Source organism: Musca autumnalis, unplaced genomic scaffold, assembly GCF_047663935.1.
Source record: "Musca autumnalis isolate F117 unplaced genomic scaffold, ASM4766393v1 scaffold_4, whole genome shotgun sequence".
NCBI classification, from domain to species: Eukaryota; Metazoa; Arthropoda; class Insecta; order Diptera; family Muscidae; genus Musca; species Musca autumnalis.
In genome coordinates this window covers 183,023,348-183,038,820 of record NW_027411977.1, presented here as the reverse complement: position 1 = coordinate 183,038,820, position 15,473 = coordinate 183,023,348, and the positions used below count along the sequence as shown (strand labels likewise).

General features: G+C 33.1%; 1 protein-coding gene across 2 annotated transcripts; it reads left to right on the top strand.

Moving 5' to 3' along the window:
• The first annotated feature begins 2,190 nt into the window (after positions 1-2,190).
• On the top strand, positions 2,191-13,259 carry LOC141402348 (uncharacterized). Of its 2 annotated transcripts, XM_073983334.1 has the most exons (3): positions 2,191-2,795; positions 11,032-11,071; positions 12,656-13,259. In XM_073983334.1, the coding sequence occupies exons 2-3, from the start codon at positions 11,069-11,071 to the stop codon at positions 13,208-13,210; spliced, it is 558 nt and encodes a 185-aa protein (XP_073839435.1). In that variant the 5' UTR covers positions 2,191-2,795; positions 11,032-11,068; the 3' UTR covers positions 13,211-13,259. The 2 variants fall into 2 exon arrangements, with proteins under 2 accessions (XP_073839435.1, XP_073839434.1); XM_073983333.1 differs by lacking the exon at positions 11,032-11,071.
• The last annotated feature ends 2,214 nt before the right edge of the window (positions 13,260-15,473 follow it).

Genomic DNA, 15,473 nt, shown 5'->3' with positions numbered 1-15,473 from the left:
TTGCGTAGTTAATTGATTCAAAATTCGCTTATTTTCCGGTGTTCTGTTTTTCTGCCAAGTTTTTCTTGCCTTGCGTTTTTTCGATATAAGATCTCTCACTGTTTTTGGATAATTTTTACCACCGTAATTGTTATAATTTCTTGCAGGTGTGCTTTCCCAGCAAGATTCTTGAATAGCTAGGATTAGGTTTTCAACCTCATCATCTATATCTTCTTTTGTTTTTAGGGAAAAGTTTAGGCTGATTTTGCGATCGAGTAGGAGTCTGAATAGATCCCACTTAGTGTTGTATGTTGATAATCTTGGTGGTAAAGGTTTCTCGATAATCCTGTCACCAACAGTCAAAATGACGGGAGAATGATCTGAAGACAATCCCACATAGTTTTCAATATTTGTGTGTGTGTTTGGAATATTTTTTACTATAAAAAAATCTATTAAATCTGGAGTTAGATTTGGATTAGTGGGCCAGTATGTGGGCTCGTTTCCTGATAAGACATGGCATGCATTATTTTTTATGGATCTATATAACTCATAGCCCTTAGGACTTGTTAATCTTGAACCCCATAGTTTGTTTTTTGCATTGAAATCACCTCCTAGTATAAAGTGATCTCCTAAAATTTTTAATATTTCAGTGTATTCTATCTCCTTAATGGCATGTCTGGGTGGAGAGTATATTGCTGCAATTTTGAATGTATTGTAACTCTTGAAATTTACCTTAACTGCTGCAATTTGGAAAATTTCAGTCTCAATTTTTAAGTCTTCATAGTGCTGCAGAGTTTCTTTTATTATCACGGATGCTCCTCCACGAGCTCTCTGTGATGGATGAATAGAGTTGTAAATTTTGTAGCCCTTGATGTTAACAAAAGTAGAGTTTGTGAAGTGACTCTCAGAGATTAGTAGAATATCAATTTTTTCAGTGTACAGAAAATTTTCGATTTCTCTTGTGTGGTTCGTCAAACCATTACAGTTCCATGTAGAAATTCGTAAAAAGGTCATTTAAGATAATTGGTTTAATTTGTTAATAATTTTCAGGTTTAACTCGTTTTGTGAGTCAAGCCTTTGATTGATTTTTTCGATACTTTTTAGTAGTTCTGAAAGAATAGTTTGTTGTTGGTTGTCAGAAACGGATGCGTATGTATCCTTTTGGGTGTAAGTTTGAGTTGAACGGGGTGTTTTGAACATGTGAACAGTGGGTTGTTTGGGAATATTTTGATTTGCATCATTATCCAATTCAGTGTTAGGTATGTTATTTTTAACAGCAACTCGAGATTTTTCTCTTATTTTTTGAAGTTCTTTAGCAACTTCACAACCTCTGTAGTTTGCCGGGTGGTTACCTAAGCAATTTACACACTTCGGTTTGTCCACCACCTTAAGTTTGCATTCGTTAGTGAGATGTCTTCCTGCACACTTCACGCATCTCGGTTCTCTTTGGCAGTATCGTTGGGTATGGTTGTAACTCTGACACCTTTTACACTGGGGAATAAGGTTTGATGTTCGTTTCAGAGGTTCAATTGTGACTCCTAGCTGGTTAATAAACTCAATTTTATTTATTTCATTTATATCATCTTCCGAAGAAAATGTTACCCTAAAAAGGGGAAGTTTTTTGTAATTATATCCAGTATCTTTTTTCTCCTTCTTTATAATATTGGTAGCATCAATAGGATGAAAACCTTTAGATTTCAGATCTTGCAGTATGTCTTCGGTAGGGCATGTATGATGTAATCCTCTTACCATGACTTTGTGAGGCCTGTTTATTTTGTTTTCGTAGGTATACCATTCAATATTTGACTGGTTAAGGTGACTTGATAAGGATCTGTAGTTGTCAGAGTCAGAAGTATTGACTTTCCATATATTATTATTTAGCGAAAAAACATTGTAGTTTTGTATTTTAGCGGAAATTAATATATTTTTTAATTCATTGTATTCTGTAATACCCACAATGTTTATCGGAGGAGGCTTTTGTTGTTGTTTTGTTTCAGTTGGTTTCTGATTTCCAGGTATTTTTTGTATAACATTTTTATTTTGAGTAGTTTGATTTACTACCTTATTATTGTTATCATTATTATTTTTAGATTCTGTGTTTGTTTGGTTCTGTGATTTAATTTTGTTTCGTTTTGATTTTTTAAGGATCCAGTTGGTTTCACGCTCCAACTCTTCTTCGTCCGTTTCGAAGACAGTATTTGTATTCGCTTCTTCAGTTATACCATTATTTTCAGAATTATTTTTATCCCCTGGAAACTCTGATTCCAAGTTTATAAAATTATCTAGAGCATTTTTAAGCTCAATATTTTGTTGCTTTACGCTATATAGTTCTAATTGTAGATTTTTTATTATGTTATTTAGTTCTTCAAGTTGTTTTTGAAGTTTAACATTTTCGTTTTGTATAATTTGAATTCGATTTCCTCTGATTGGAGTACCGCCACCTGGCGGTGGATTGTCCGAACTCATTTTTAATTAGTTACTTGATAAATGTATTTTTGCACAGATGTAATGAACACCACCACTATTTCTACTAATCTGGTAACACTACTTGTATGACAGTGTGCTAGAACAGATCAGCTGTAGTTTGTTTATTTATCGTAATTTAGCGAGTTGAGATATTTTGAGTGATTTTAAAAAATAAAAATTTGTGAAAAAAGTTTATAATTTTTACGGAAAATACAGTTCGAGCGGTGAAAATTTTAGCAACACCGTGATCAAAACCGATAAAGTTCCGCGTTTTATATGTTTGGAGTTAATATAACCCGTATTTGTGATGAATTTGTGTTGTTTATATGGAGCACTATTTTATGACGACCGTATGTATCTGATATTTGCCTGTGAATATTGAAACAATTTTTTTCCCAAAAAAACGTATGTATTTAGGCGGTTTTAAAAATTTTGGGCGTATGAACCGACAAAAATGTTGATTAGGATTAAAGATCAAAAGATTTGCAGAGGAAATACTTAAAGGAATGGATTGACCATTAAGGAAGAGTGTCTCCAGCCACTACACATGGTGTCATAAGGGGGTTTTTACACCCTTCGGGCTATTTGCTCAAGAAGTATGGACTTTTGCCCCTGAAAAAACTTTTACCATCGTAAGTGAGGCAGCGAATGCAAGTTGCTTCAACAAAAATCAAAGTGATTCAATAGCAGGTCTTAAAGTGGACTTATCCGAAATTTTGTGTGCGAGGTACCGGATGAGTGGACAAATATAGTCCATATTTTAACCTGATCTATATCTGGTAGATATATTAGGATGTGTGAAGTATGGACCAGTTCGGCCACTCCCTTCAAGAGTTACCGTACGAACAATTTTTCCGAACATTTTTGAACTTTTGGGGGGGAGGTACCTGAAGGAGTAGACCGATATGGCTTATCTTCGAACTTAAACTATGTTTGGACAAAATATTACTAAGGCCAAATTTTGGACCGAATTGGCAGATCCGTTCGAGAGTTAACTTGTGCTCCAAACCCCTCACACGGTGTCATAGGGTTTGTTTTTGCAACTTTCAGGCTATTTTCTCAGGAAGTATGGACTTGCCCCTGATGAAACTTTTACCGTCGTGTAGTGGGCGGTGAATACAATTTGCTAAAACAAAAATCAAAGCGATTCGAAGGAAGGTCCTAAACTAAACTTATCCGAAATTTTGTGTGGGAGGTACCAGAAGGAGTGGACCGATTGAGTCCATATTCGACTCACATCTAAGTCTGGTAGACATTTCACGATTTGCAAAGTATGGACCAAATCGGTTACTCCCTTCACGAGATATAGTACGTACAAATTTTCCGAACATTTTCGAACTTTTGTGGGGGAGGTACCGGAAGGAGTGGACCGATGTAGCTCATCTTCGAACTTAAACTAAGTTTGGGCAAAATATTACGAAAGCCAAAATTTTAACCAAATCGGTTCATCCGTTCGAGAGTTATCGTGCGCTCCAGCCAGCAGGACAGACAGACAGACAGACGGACGGACATGGCTAGATCGACTCCAAATTGTCTGAAACACATTTCGTCCAAACATACTTGGGGTCTAAAACCATTATTTCGATGAGGCACATTTTCATCGTATCAAAGTGTATATGAAGAAAAGACAAAATTTTTTAGTTTTCCATAAAAAAAAATTTAAAAAATTTTTTTTAAGCTACATGAAAGATTTTTGGTGCATAGATTGGGAAAAAAATCCCATTCTTAAATCTGTTCGAGATATTAATTTTGGTTGTTGCGCGCAAAAGTTATGGCGGTTTCAATTCTGATAATAAGAAAAAAATCTTTAAAAGACTCTAATCATTATACTGAGAAACTCTCTTAATTAGGGGCTCTCTACATACTATATGTTTACTGAGGTCCCATAACATTAGTGAAAAAGTTGTAAATTTTCGCGGAAATTAGGAAAGCATTCAAAACAATTGGTAGCTTACAACTTGTTCTAATAAAATTCAAGCTGTTTTTGCATCTGAAAAATATATAAAAAATATGTACGTAATCTAAACATCGCGAAGATTCAAATGAGGGGTATAATCTTGAAATAAAATTGTATCGGGTAATGTTCATTTTGAAATGCGTGTAAATCGCGAAATCCTCAAAATCACTTGATGCGCATGCGGTTTACCAATACAGCGAATTCTTCTCTTTTAATTTGTACACATTTGCCAGGATTTACTTTGGCCGCTAAGATGTAGCATCGTCTGCAGTTTAGTGTGCAACAAACTGTATAACGCTTATATTTTGCACAAAGTGCATACACTTTTTATGCGCATCCGATTTCACTATCAACCGTGAAAAAATACATCGATCTAAACATATTTCAATAAAATCCATCAAGAACCGTGGATGTAGCATCACACAGTATTTTTTGGATAAATCGGATACAGCTCCCACGCCACTAAATTTTTCAAACCGCTGTTTTCGCACAAACGCGAGTGATGATTCACTTTCTTCATGGAAATGGAAACGATCCACATAAAACGCGAATTAGTCAGCGATATTTTGAAAAACATTTTTCGTAAATTTTTCAATTTTTGCAGTAGCCATTTCCGCCGTTCTAGTAGATGGATTTTTATGATCTGTGATTCATATGATCCGGATCGTCGAAAAACTAAAATATCGCGGGGTACCAGCACACTCAAAACGATATTGTAAATACTGTACCCAAAAAATAGGTTTTTTAGAAAAAATATCACACTAAATTTTGGCCTTTGGCAGTAGATTACTCTGCTGCTGTGTGGGCTACATACTCAATATACATATCAGATTATGTGAAATCGCGAGTTCTTTAATCCTATAATTGGTTTTTCGAAATATCCGAATGCGCGTCCCAGTTACATAAAAAATACAAAAAACACCTGAAATCCGGCTTCAAAATGTCAGCATCCATAAAAGGTGGATGCAGTGGAAATTTTGGAAAGTGATACATTAGAAGTGTAATCTTCATTTTGTATTCTCCAACTTTTACTTTGGACAGATGTCCGTCATTTGAATGGTTTAATCAGAAATCGAATAGCAATGTAAAAAACCTGTTTAGCTTCAACGTGTTTTCCCCTATGTTTTTTCCTTTACGCGGTCGTAGCTACCACGTAAATTAATTTTTTTTGCTAAATTTTTGAGCTTTGTACAAAAACATCTAAAATAATCCAGCAATAGTCATAGTTACTGGTAAACTACAATAGTTCGCGTATTATAATAGTGCAAACCTTGGCTTCATGGAAACTAAAAAATTTTGACTTTTCCTCATATACCCTCCTTAGCCTAAAGGCTGAGGGTATAATCACGCTTTCTATTCCCTGTTGAATTATAATTTCTATTTTGTGTGAATTTTACAACAATAGTTACATTCAAAGACGTTTTATACTTCAGTTTTACATCCATACCAAAATGGGTATGTGTAATCTGACTGATACCCCAAATCCTCCAAGCCTGGATTTTTTAAAAGTGAGAAATAAGTTATAACCAGAATTTATGGGTCTTCCGCCGTCGTTATGAGAACCTACTCTGAACTATAAAATAATTTTTACGCCCCATTCCCGAAGATATTATTTAGTTAATTCGTAGGCAGGATTACTTGACATTTTATAAAAGTTATTATTTTCGTTGTACCATGCAGTAAAGATAAGATTGGACGCTTTCATGGAACATATGGGTGCAAATACGTTCTATGGACTGTTCCCTAAAATTGTCCATGCAAAACTTTATTTCCATGTCCTTATTGGAGCAAGATAGCTGATCTTAAACATATCTCCCCTCGCCTTTCCAAATAATAGTTTCAATTATTTTATTTTTTTGAGGGTTTTCGACATGTGCTTAAAGCTTTTTTGTTGAATTTGGGGATAAGGGTATCCCTCATCGGATTAAAAAAGGATATGCTCACATTTAGTGTATTATTTGACTTCATAAACCATCCTTTTTTAAACATGCCTTATTTAAAAGGTGCCGTGGTTTGTTAGGCAAATCTTAACATTTTTTGTCAATTTTTTCCCTGTTTAAAATTAATTTTTTATAATGTTTTATCAATACAAGCTTGTAAAGAAAAAAGTTTTACTGATAAACCCTTCAAAGCGCTAGTTAACTAATGGAAACTAAGATCGGTGCTATTATTTTTACCGCAGAAATTTCGAGTTACCTGAACTAATTATCTTATAAAATTACATCAGGTAGTAATATACAGGAAATATTATTTTCCTCAAAGAGTATACCCTCACTACGAAGTTTCAGCGACGTGTCAACAAAATAATTTTAATAATATGAGAAATATAACAATATTATTGGAAATATGCATAGCGGTGCTATTATTTTTACCGGCACTGTATTTAAAAATCCCTACAGCGATTTTTTCTTATTTTTGGATTTTTCTCATCTATGAACATTGCTGTTTCAGAATTCACAACAAATTCCCCTTTGTAAGCGGTTTTCATTAAAAGTTAGTTAAGGCGCACCCTTCATGACATTGTTTTATAAGGGGGCGATACAGTCAGTGCATTGTCCCAATTTGAACTTCAATATCTAAAAAATTGGTAAAATCTGCGGAGATACCGTAAAGGTCAATCTTGTAGAGAATATTCAAAGCTACAACATTTTTTCAGTTTTATTTTGATAGGACTTGCGGTTTCTAAGCAAAATCGTGAAAACGTAAACAACCTTTAAAAATGTCAACTTGAATCACGATTTATTTAAAAAGCGCTCCGGAGATTTTTTTGTTTTTTGATTTTTCTCATCTATGAACATTGTAAATTCTGAATCCGCAAAAACTTCCCAGGTGTAAGCGCCTTCCATTTAAATTTGATTCAAGAGCACCGTGAACCTTTTTGTTGAACCAGTGCGATACACATTATGGTGCAGTATTTGTTTCCAGGGTAATATTGCCCTCATGAAGTACTCCTTGTTATATTACACCCCCAATATTTTTTTCTACCTCCAAGTCACTGTGATTGCTGCCAGTTCATGAAGCGACATTTAATAGAAATGAACCATAACGATAAGAACATAAATATGTATGTATACATGTTACTACCACAACAACTAATCGCTACCGTTTCAAATATAAAAGCATGTAGAAATAGAGGAAAAAAGTATTTGATATCAATTTGCATGAAAATGTTTTCGTAGCGCACAATTTGATCGCACATTTCACCTGCTCTGTTCGCTATCTAAGGCATATTAAATAATGCAAAAAAAACCTAAAAAGAATTACAATTTGTAACGGTGTATCGACTTAAAACAGTGATTTCAAGCAATTTGAATTCCAGATTCCATATGTTGATTGTTGTCATTCCTTTTCCATATGACCAATTTTTTGCCGTTACTTTTGTGTCAAAGAGCAATTTGCATTTGTAGCGAATGCCATATCGTTGAAATTGCAATATTATGCGAGCATATTTTTCACATTTCTGTTCTAAAATTGTATTTATCAATTCACTCACCACCATCTCCACCACCCTCTGGTGAACATTTTTTTATCCGCTATGCACTGTTTAAAAGCTGTCTTTGACATTTGCATACTGAATCATTATGACACTCATTTGTTTGCAATTTGATACGCTGTAGTTTTGCTGAGATTTTCGATTTATTTTCGGCAGCAAGAATATGGCAAAACATCTGTTATTAGGCGATTGGTATGGAAAAGGCAGCTTATTGAATTTTAGCGACTTGCATTCGATAAAGAATAAAATATATGAGTGAACATCTGCAATTGGCATAAAGACAGTCATTAACTAATGTTAGATTGTGCAGTGGATCAATAAAGTAAGCGGACAAAAATTCAAAACTCATTAGTTTCTTTTGATATTTTAAACCAAACATAAAAAACATAAATTTTAAAATTGCATTTGACTTATTTAAAGCGGTAATCCTATCCACAACGCTTTAAAATCTATGAAAATGTGAAATTTTCTTGGTCAACAGTTTAACATTTCAAGTGGTTTATATTGAACAGCTGATTAAAAGTCAGCTGGCCGAACTTACAAATGTTTACGGAACAAAATTTCCAAGCAAAATTTTGCAAGGTCTCAGTCACAAAACTCAACAAACTCGCTCTCTTTTGCTGGACAATTTTGTTATCAGTAAAAATTTGTACACATTTTTGGGTTTTGTTTTTTTTTATATTTTTATTTTTCGGGATTTAGTTTTTTTTAAACACTTTGTTTTTTTTATATTTTTATTTTTCGGGATTTAGTTTTTTTAAACACTTTGTTTTTTTTTTTATTTTTATTTTTCGGGATTTAGTTTTTTTAAACACTTTGTTTTTTGATATTTTTATTTTTCGGGATTTAGTTTTTTTAAACACTTTGTTTTTTGATATTTTTATTTTTCGGGATTTATTTTTTTCAACACTTTTTCTCTTTGAAAAATTGGGTGTCCAACTTTATTTCGATGGTATTCTTATTTTTTGGGATTTAGTTTTTTTCGACACTTTTTCTCTTTGAAAAATTTCGTATTCAACTTACTTTATGGGATTGATTTTCTTTTGACAATAAATTTCAAATGCCCTGCTTCTGCATAACTTGACATCTTTTACATGATCGATGTTTGTTCGCTCTAAAACGTGTGTTCCGTTTTCATTCTCATTCGCTAAGTTGCCAGTGTTGGAAAAATTTTAATAATGATAGTACAGAAAAAGTACCAAACCAAAGGCACTTTTTTAATTGAAGTTTAAATTTAAAAGTAAATTTGAGGGCGTTACTCGCGTTACTCCACATTCCTCCACTCAATAATTCCTCGAAATTAAGTTGATCGTGACACAGCCGATACATTTTTATTATTTTTTTAATTCGTATAACTCTATTCCTTGAGGAAAGAATTCCGTTAGCTTTAAATAAAACTTTGTTGGGAATATCGATGGTTTGCCGGCTCCAGCCGAAAGGGTTAATCATCTAAGGCCTGTTTATATTATAGCCTTTTGAAGGGTTAACCTTCTTAATGAAGATTTATTTGACGTATAGACTAATAGCTTGTTTATATTATAGGTTTTTGACGGGTTAACCTTCTTTATGAGGATTTAGTTGACGTATACCCAATGGAATTGACATTTAAAACCCAGTGGGTTTGTTAAATCCGGTTATATATAAACGTACTATAAAGATTAAGTATAAATTATCCATTGTGAATATCCCAGAAGAAATGAAATTCATTTTTTATATGTTCAAAACGATAATATTCAGAACTTTATTACATTATTACAAATTACAAAAATTCGTCATTCAATTTAATCATGACTGAATATACTTCCTCCCAACCATGGTACAATAATACAGGTAGCATTACCATGCCAGCTGATGGTAACATAATTGGTCTGTTCTGGAACAGAGCAAATGTGTCAATTGCATTGAATTAATGTTAAATTTTGACATCTTATGTTGCCAACAATTGCCGATGCGGCTACCTGTGTACTTGTACCATGCTCCCAACTGAACTTGCTTAAGTTTTTATTTTTCGAAATAAATCCTACACACCAAATTTCAGATTTTCACCTTTATTCACCATTACCATTCAAAAATTGTCCACTCCAACTGTACTCTTAATTCTATATTTCAGGATTTTTATTCGATGCGTTCACCAAATTTAGTACCGTTTAGTACTTTTTGTACACATAAGTACGAATTTCTGTAATATGTCTCAATCCTCCACGCAACAGTAATCATAATTCCAAATTTCACGATTAAGGCTCTATCCATTCACCAAAATCCAAATTTAGTACCATTAAGTAGTTTTCACATAAGTCCGATTTTCCAAAGCTGTCTCCATCGCTCAATCCTAAACTTTTACAGTAATATTAATTCTAAATTTCAGTATCCCAGCTCTATCCGTACACCCAAATCCAAATTGTACCAAATTTAGTACCATTAAGAACGTTTCGTACACATAAGTACGAATTTCCAAAACCACCCTCATATCTCAATGCTACACTCCAACTGTAACCTTTATTCCAAATTTTACGTATCTAGCTCTATACGTTTACCTAAATCCAAATTGTACTAAATTTAGTACCATTTAGTACTTTTCGTACACATAAGTACGACATTGAAAAACTATTTCTTTACATCAAAACTACTTCACAACCTTCATTCCCATACCAAATTTCCAATTTCACTTATAGTTCGAATATACAATAACCCTTTGGTTACATCTTTCTAACTATCCATCAGTTACCCTCGTTGCAAATTTCAGAATTCTAGCTCTACCAAATTAGTACAATTTAGTACTTTTCGTACGCAACAAGTATGAAGTATGGAAACTGTTCAATCTTATACTCCAACAGTAGTCGTATTTTCAAATTTCAGAATTCAATATCTATCTGTTCAATCAAATAACAATAGTACTAAATTAAGTACCTTTTAAGTATGAATTTCCAAAAATACCTACATATCTCAGTCCCACCCTACATAAAAGATGTTGTGAAATCATAACTCCAATTGCACAACTCCCAAAATTTTTTGCTGGGAAATGTCTGACCGAAATCGATAACGATTTTTACACTTTCGACTGCAAAAAGTCTATTGATCGAAAGTGAACTTACCTATCCCTCATTCTCTTTTGATCTTTTTGTATGTACTACTGCAGTTGATTTTTCAATTCAAATGAAAAAAAAACCTGTAAAATGGTAAGTTCCCATATTTAAATCTTATAAATATTAAATAATATAAATATTGCCACTGTCGTTACCATAAACATTTCTAATTATGACGGATTTTGCTTTTTTATAATAAAACCCATAAATAAAATTAAATAACATTGTCAATACGGACAGGCAGGAGGGGAGGGGTGAAAAATAATAGAATATACCGCAATATTGTAACAACAGGTAATAATTTTATTAGCTAAACTTCTAACAAAAATAAGGAAAGACTAAAAGCTTCAAAATACCAAAATTTTTCGAACAGGTTTTGGTGTTTACTTATTTTTGCTAGAAAATTAGCCGAATATTGTTACTATATTTAAGGTATAGTATATTCTTTAAAAAATTCATCTTTGAAAAATCTTCTTAAAAAAATTCGCGATTATTGCAGTGAAAGTGTTTGAAAAATATTCTTAACAAAATTCGCGATTATTGTAGTGAAATTCATCTTTGAAAAATCTTCTTAAAAAATTCGCGATTATTGTAGTGAAACTCTTCAAAAAATCTTCTTCAAACATTCGCGATAATTGATGTAAAATTCTTTGAAAAATATTCTTTAAAAATTCACGAATATTGCAGTGAAAGCCTTTGAAAAATATTCTTAAAAAAATTCGCGATTATTGCAGTGAAAGTGTTTGAAAAATATTCTTAACAAAATTCGCGATTATTGTAGTGAAATTCATCTTTGAAAAATCTTCTTAAAAAATTCGCGATTATTGTAGTGAAACTCTTCAAAAAATCTTCTTCAAACATTCGCGATAATTGATGTAAAATTCTTTGAAAAATATTCTTTAAAAATTCACGAATATTGCAGTGAAAGCCTTTGAAAAATATTCTTAAAAAAATTCGCGATTATTGCAGTGAAAGTGTTTGAAAAATATTCTTAACAAAATTCGCGATTATTGTAGTGAAATTCATCTTTGAAAAATCTTCTTAAAAAATTCGCGATTATTGTAGTGAAACTCTTCAAAAAATCTTCTTCAAACATTCGCGATTATTGATGTAAAATTCTTTGAAAAATATTCTTCAAAAAGTTCACGGTTAATGTCGTGAAAGTCTTTGAAAAATAATCTTTAAAAAATTCGCGATTATTGCAGTGAAAGTCCTTCAAAAATATTCTTAAAAAAATTCGCGATTATTGCAGTGAAAGTCTTTGAAAAATATTCTTAAAAAAATTCACGATTATTGATGTGAAGGTCTTTCAAAACATTCTTTAAAAATTCACGATTATTGTTGTAAAGGTCTTTGAAGGATATTTAACTTTTCTCCTTACAATGTTAAGAAATATTCTTGTTAACTTAGGTTGGCTCTACTAATTTTCACACCCAATCAAACATCCAATTAAACATCGAACCCCAAATTGGACAAATGTTGATTCAATTTTATTTATGGCATACTATTTTATTATAAAAAAGCAAAATCCGTCATCACACTGCGAAGTGCTTTTGTAACGACTGTGGCTTTGTCAAATAAATCGTAGTTCTAAATCCAGTGGATTTATTTGACTAAATCATAGTTAAGAGGCGTGTAAATGTATATATTATAATTTTGAATATATCTTATTTGCAGGATCGCAATACAAAGAACAACAGCAGTACCAGCAGTACCGCCAGCGCCATTACCACCTCGGCCAAAACAGCAGTACCGCCAGCGCCAGTACCTCCTCGGCCAACAACAGCAGTACCGCCAGCGCCAGTACCACCTCGGGTAACAGCAGCAGTACCACTTCGAGTAGCAACCGCGGACGACGCTACCACCAACGCGGGGGGCGGTACTACCAACGATATCCTTTATCCCTTTACCTTCTTCTGCGGGGGGAATCGAGTACAAGTAACGCCCGCTTATCGCAGCTACCGAAACTACCGAAACTATTCTACCAACCCGAGACAATACAAATACACTAACAAGAATAGTAATGGTGGTCAGCCAGGTAGAAATCATAATGTTCTCATTGCCAATACTATTGGCAATGGTGGTCAGCCAGATGGAAATAATAGTATTGACAATGCAGGTCAGTCAGCTGGAAATCATAATGTTCCCATTGCCAATAGTATTGGCAATGCAGGTGATGATCAATTGAAGCAAATAGTCATTGAGTCTAAACGATTCAATGCAGAAGTATAATGTTTTTTTAATATACTACATAAATGTGAAATATATATACGTTTTTTCCCAAATTGGAAATTTTTTTTGATTTTTTACATTAATTTAATGTATATGAATTATATATCCTAATCCAATATTAAATTTCAAATTGAAATATATTTTTTGAATTGTTAAATTAATTTTAAATACATTATATCCCAATATTTCATTTAAAATTAAAATAAAATTTTTGAATTGTACGAAACCGAAATGTGTGTGGGTGTGTGTTTCTGTTTCTGGTTTATTTGTTTTGTTAATTTGGGTTTCACAAATCTAGTGTCTTGGCTATTTGTTTTGGGTATCCCAAATCGAGTGTCTTGGCTAAATTACAACAGCTGGTTTATTTCATTTTGTTTTGTTCAAATTTGACAGCTGGTTTATTTCGTTTTGTTTTGTTCAAATTTGGGTCTTGGCTAATACTTAGTTTACATATGGCGCTAATACTTAGTTTACATTTGGCGTCGTTTCGTGATTTCGAAGGCGTTTTGTGATTTCGCATACAAAAATGAAATCATCTCATGATTTCAATGAAATCAAAATCGAAATCACAGTACACATGATATACAACCCAGTTTTTGCCTAAAAAGTACCAAAAGTTGCAACACTTTCAATTGCTGCAACAAAAAATTTTAGTATCAAAATTTGTTTATATTACTTTGTTACAATGCTATTTTTCATTGCTTTCCGTACTTTTTTATTGGTAATGTTAGAAAAAAGAGCGAATTGGCAAAAACTGCTTAACTATGGATACAAATGCTACATACATCCAATCACCAGAATATATTAGATGGATACTTATCGAATAGTATAAAATTATATATATTAGTTAATTGCAAACACATACATACACATATACACATGGTCCCACAACATCCCCGAAGGGACAAGGGAGACTTCTTTCATATCAATCAATGATTGAGTGCAAGGCGGACGTACTTACCACTGCACAACGAGATTCTAGTTAATTGCATATACTATTCTCTCTTATAAATTGTTGCCTAAATAATTTCTATGTAAATCAATTAAGTATGAGCATTACAAATATTAAATTTAAACTGCCACAGTTACCTTACCTTAACATGCCACCACAGGAAAAATACCGTTCAATTTGTTGTTTATAGCTAAATTACACTCTTTATTAACATGTTTACAATTATTAGTTTGTTGAGCCAAAAACTTTTATATTAAAACTTTGTCGTCAACAACATTTTCATATTTTCATTACCATTTGAAACAGTGGCAAAATTAAAACGTCACTACAACTCCATGAATGCTGTACTGACTGAGTTTTTCTCAAAGTTTATTCAGTAAAGTGCAGAGGAGAGGGAAAATTCCATAATTTGACATTTATTAATTGTTTATGAATGCGGCGTGACAACAGCAACAGCAGCTGGAAATCTCTGTCACGCACAGCTGTTAAAGAAATTTGTTAAGCATATTTAACGGTCTTTGGCTCAGCGGTGGATGATTTGAAAAAAAAAAAATAATAATTATAAACGTTAAAAATTTTGTGAAATAATATCCAAAAATAAGCGTTTTTAATTATTTACTGAAGAAGAAAAAGGAAATAAACTTTAACAGGAGATTAAATAATAACAAGTAAACAGTCGTTAAGTTCGGCCGGGCAGTACTTTTTATACCCTCCGCCATAAAATGTTCTTAAGTAAAGTGGAACAAGTAAGCAAAGGCTATAGACGGACGGGACCGACCATGTGATACCCGTGCATGTGCAACCGCCTTGCACGCCGAAAGTCGGGTTCGATTCCCATCAAATTGTCAACATTACTCAGTAATGTTGGCGATATTTGCTGTTTATTAAAAATTTTCACAATTTTCACACAAAAGTTGTGGTCCATTTAACCCTCTAAATATTATCTGATCGCCATCTCAAATTGCAAGCTTCTTCTTTGTCATATACTCTTACCTTATTTAAAATTTCGAGGCGATCGGACTATTATTGCGACCTACAGAGCAGCTACAAAATCTGATAAAAATTATGTTTTTGGTCCATTTCACCCGCTAAATATTTCACGATCATCGCCAATCAAAATAGCGATCTATTCTGATGTGAAACCGACCTCCATACCAAATTTCGTGACGATCGGTCCATAATTGCGGCCTGGAGTTTGATTACAATTTATAATGGACAGCCGGACACACGGACGGACACACATCTCAAAATCGCTTTATCTCGCCGAGATATGAAGATTGGTATACCTCATTGGGGGTCTCCGATGAATAT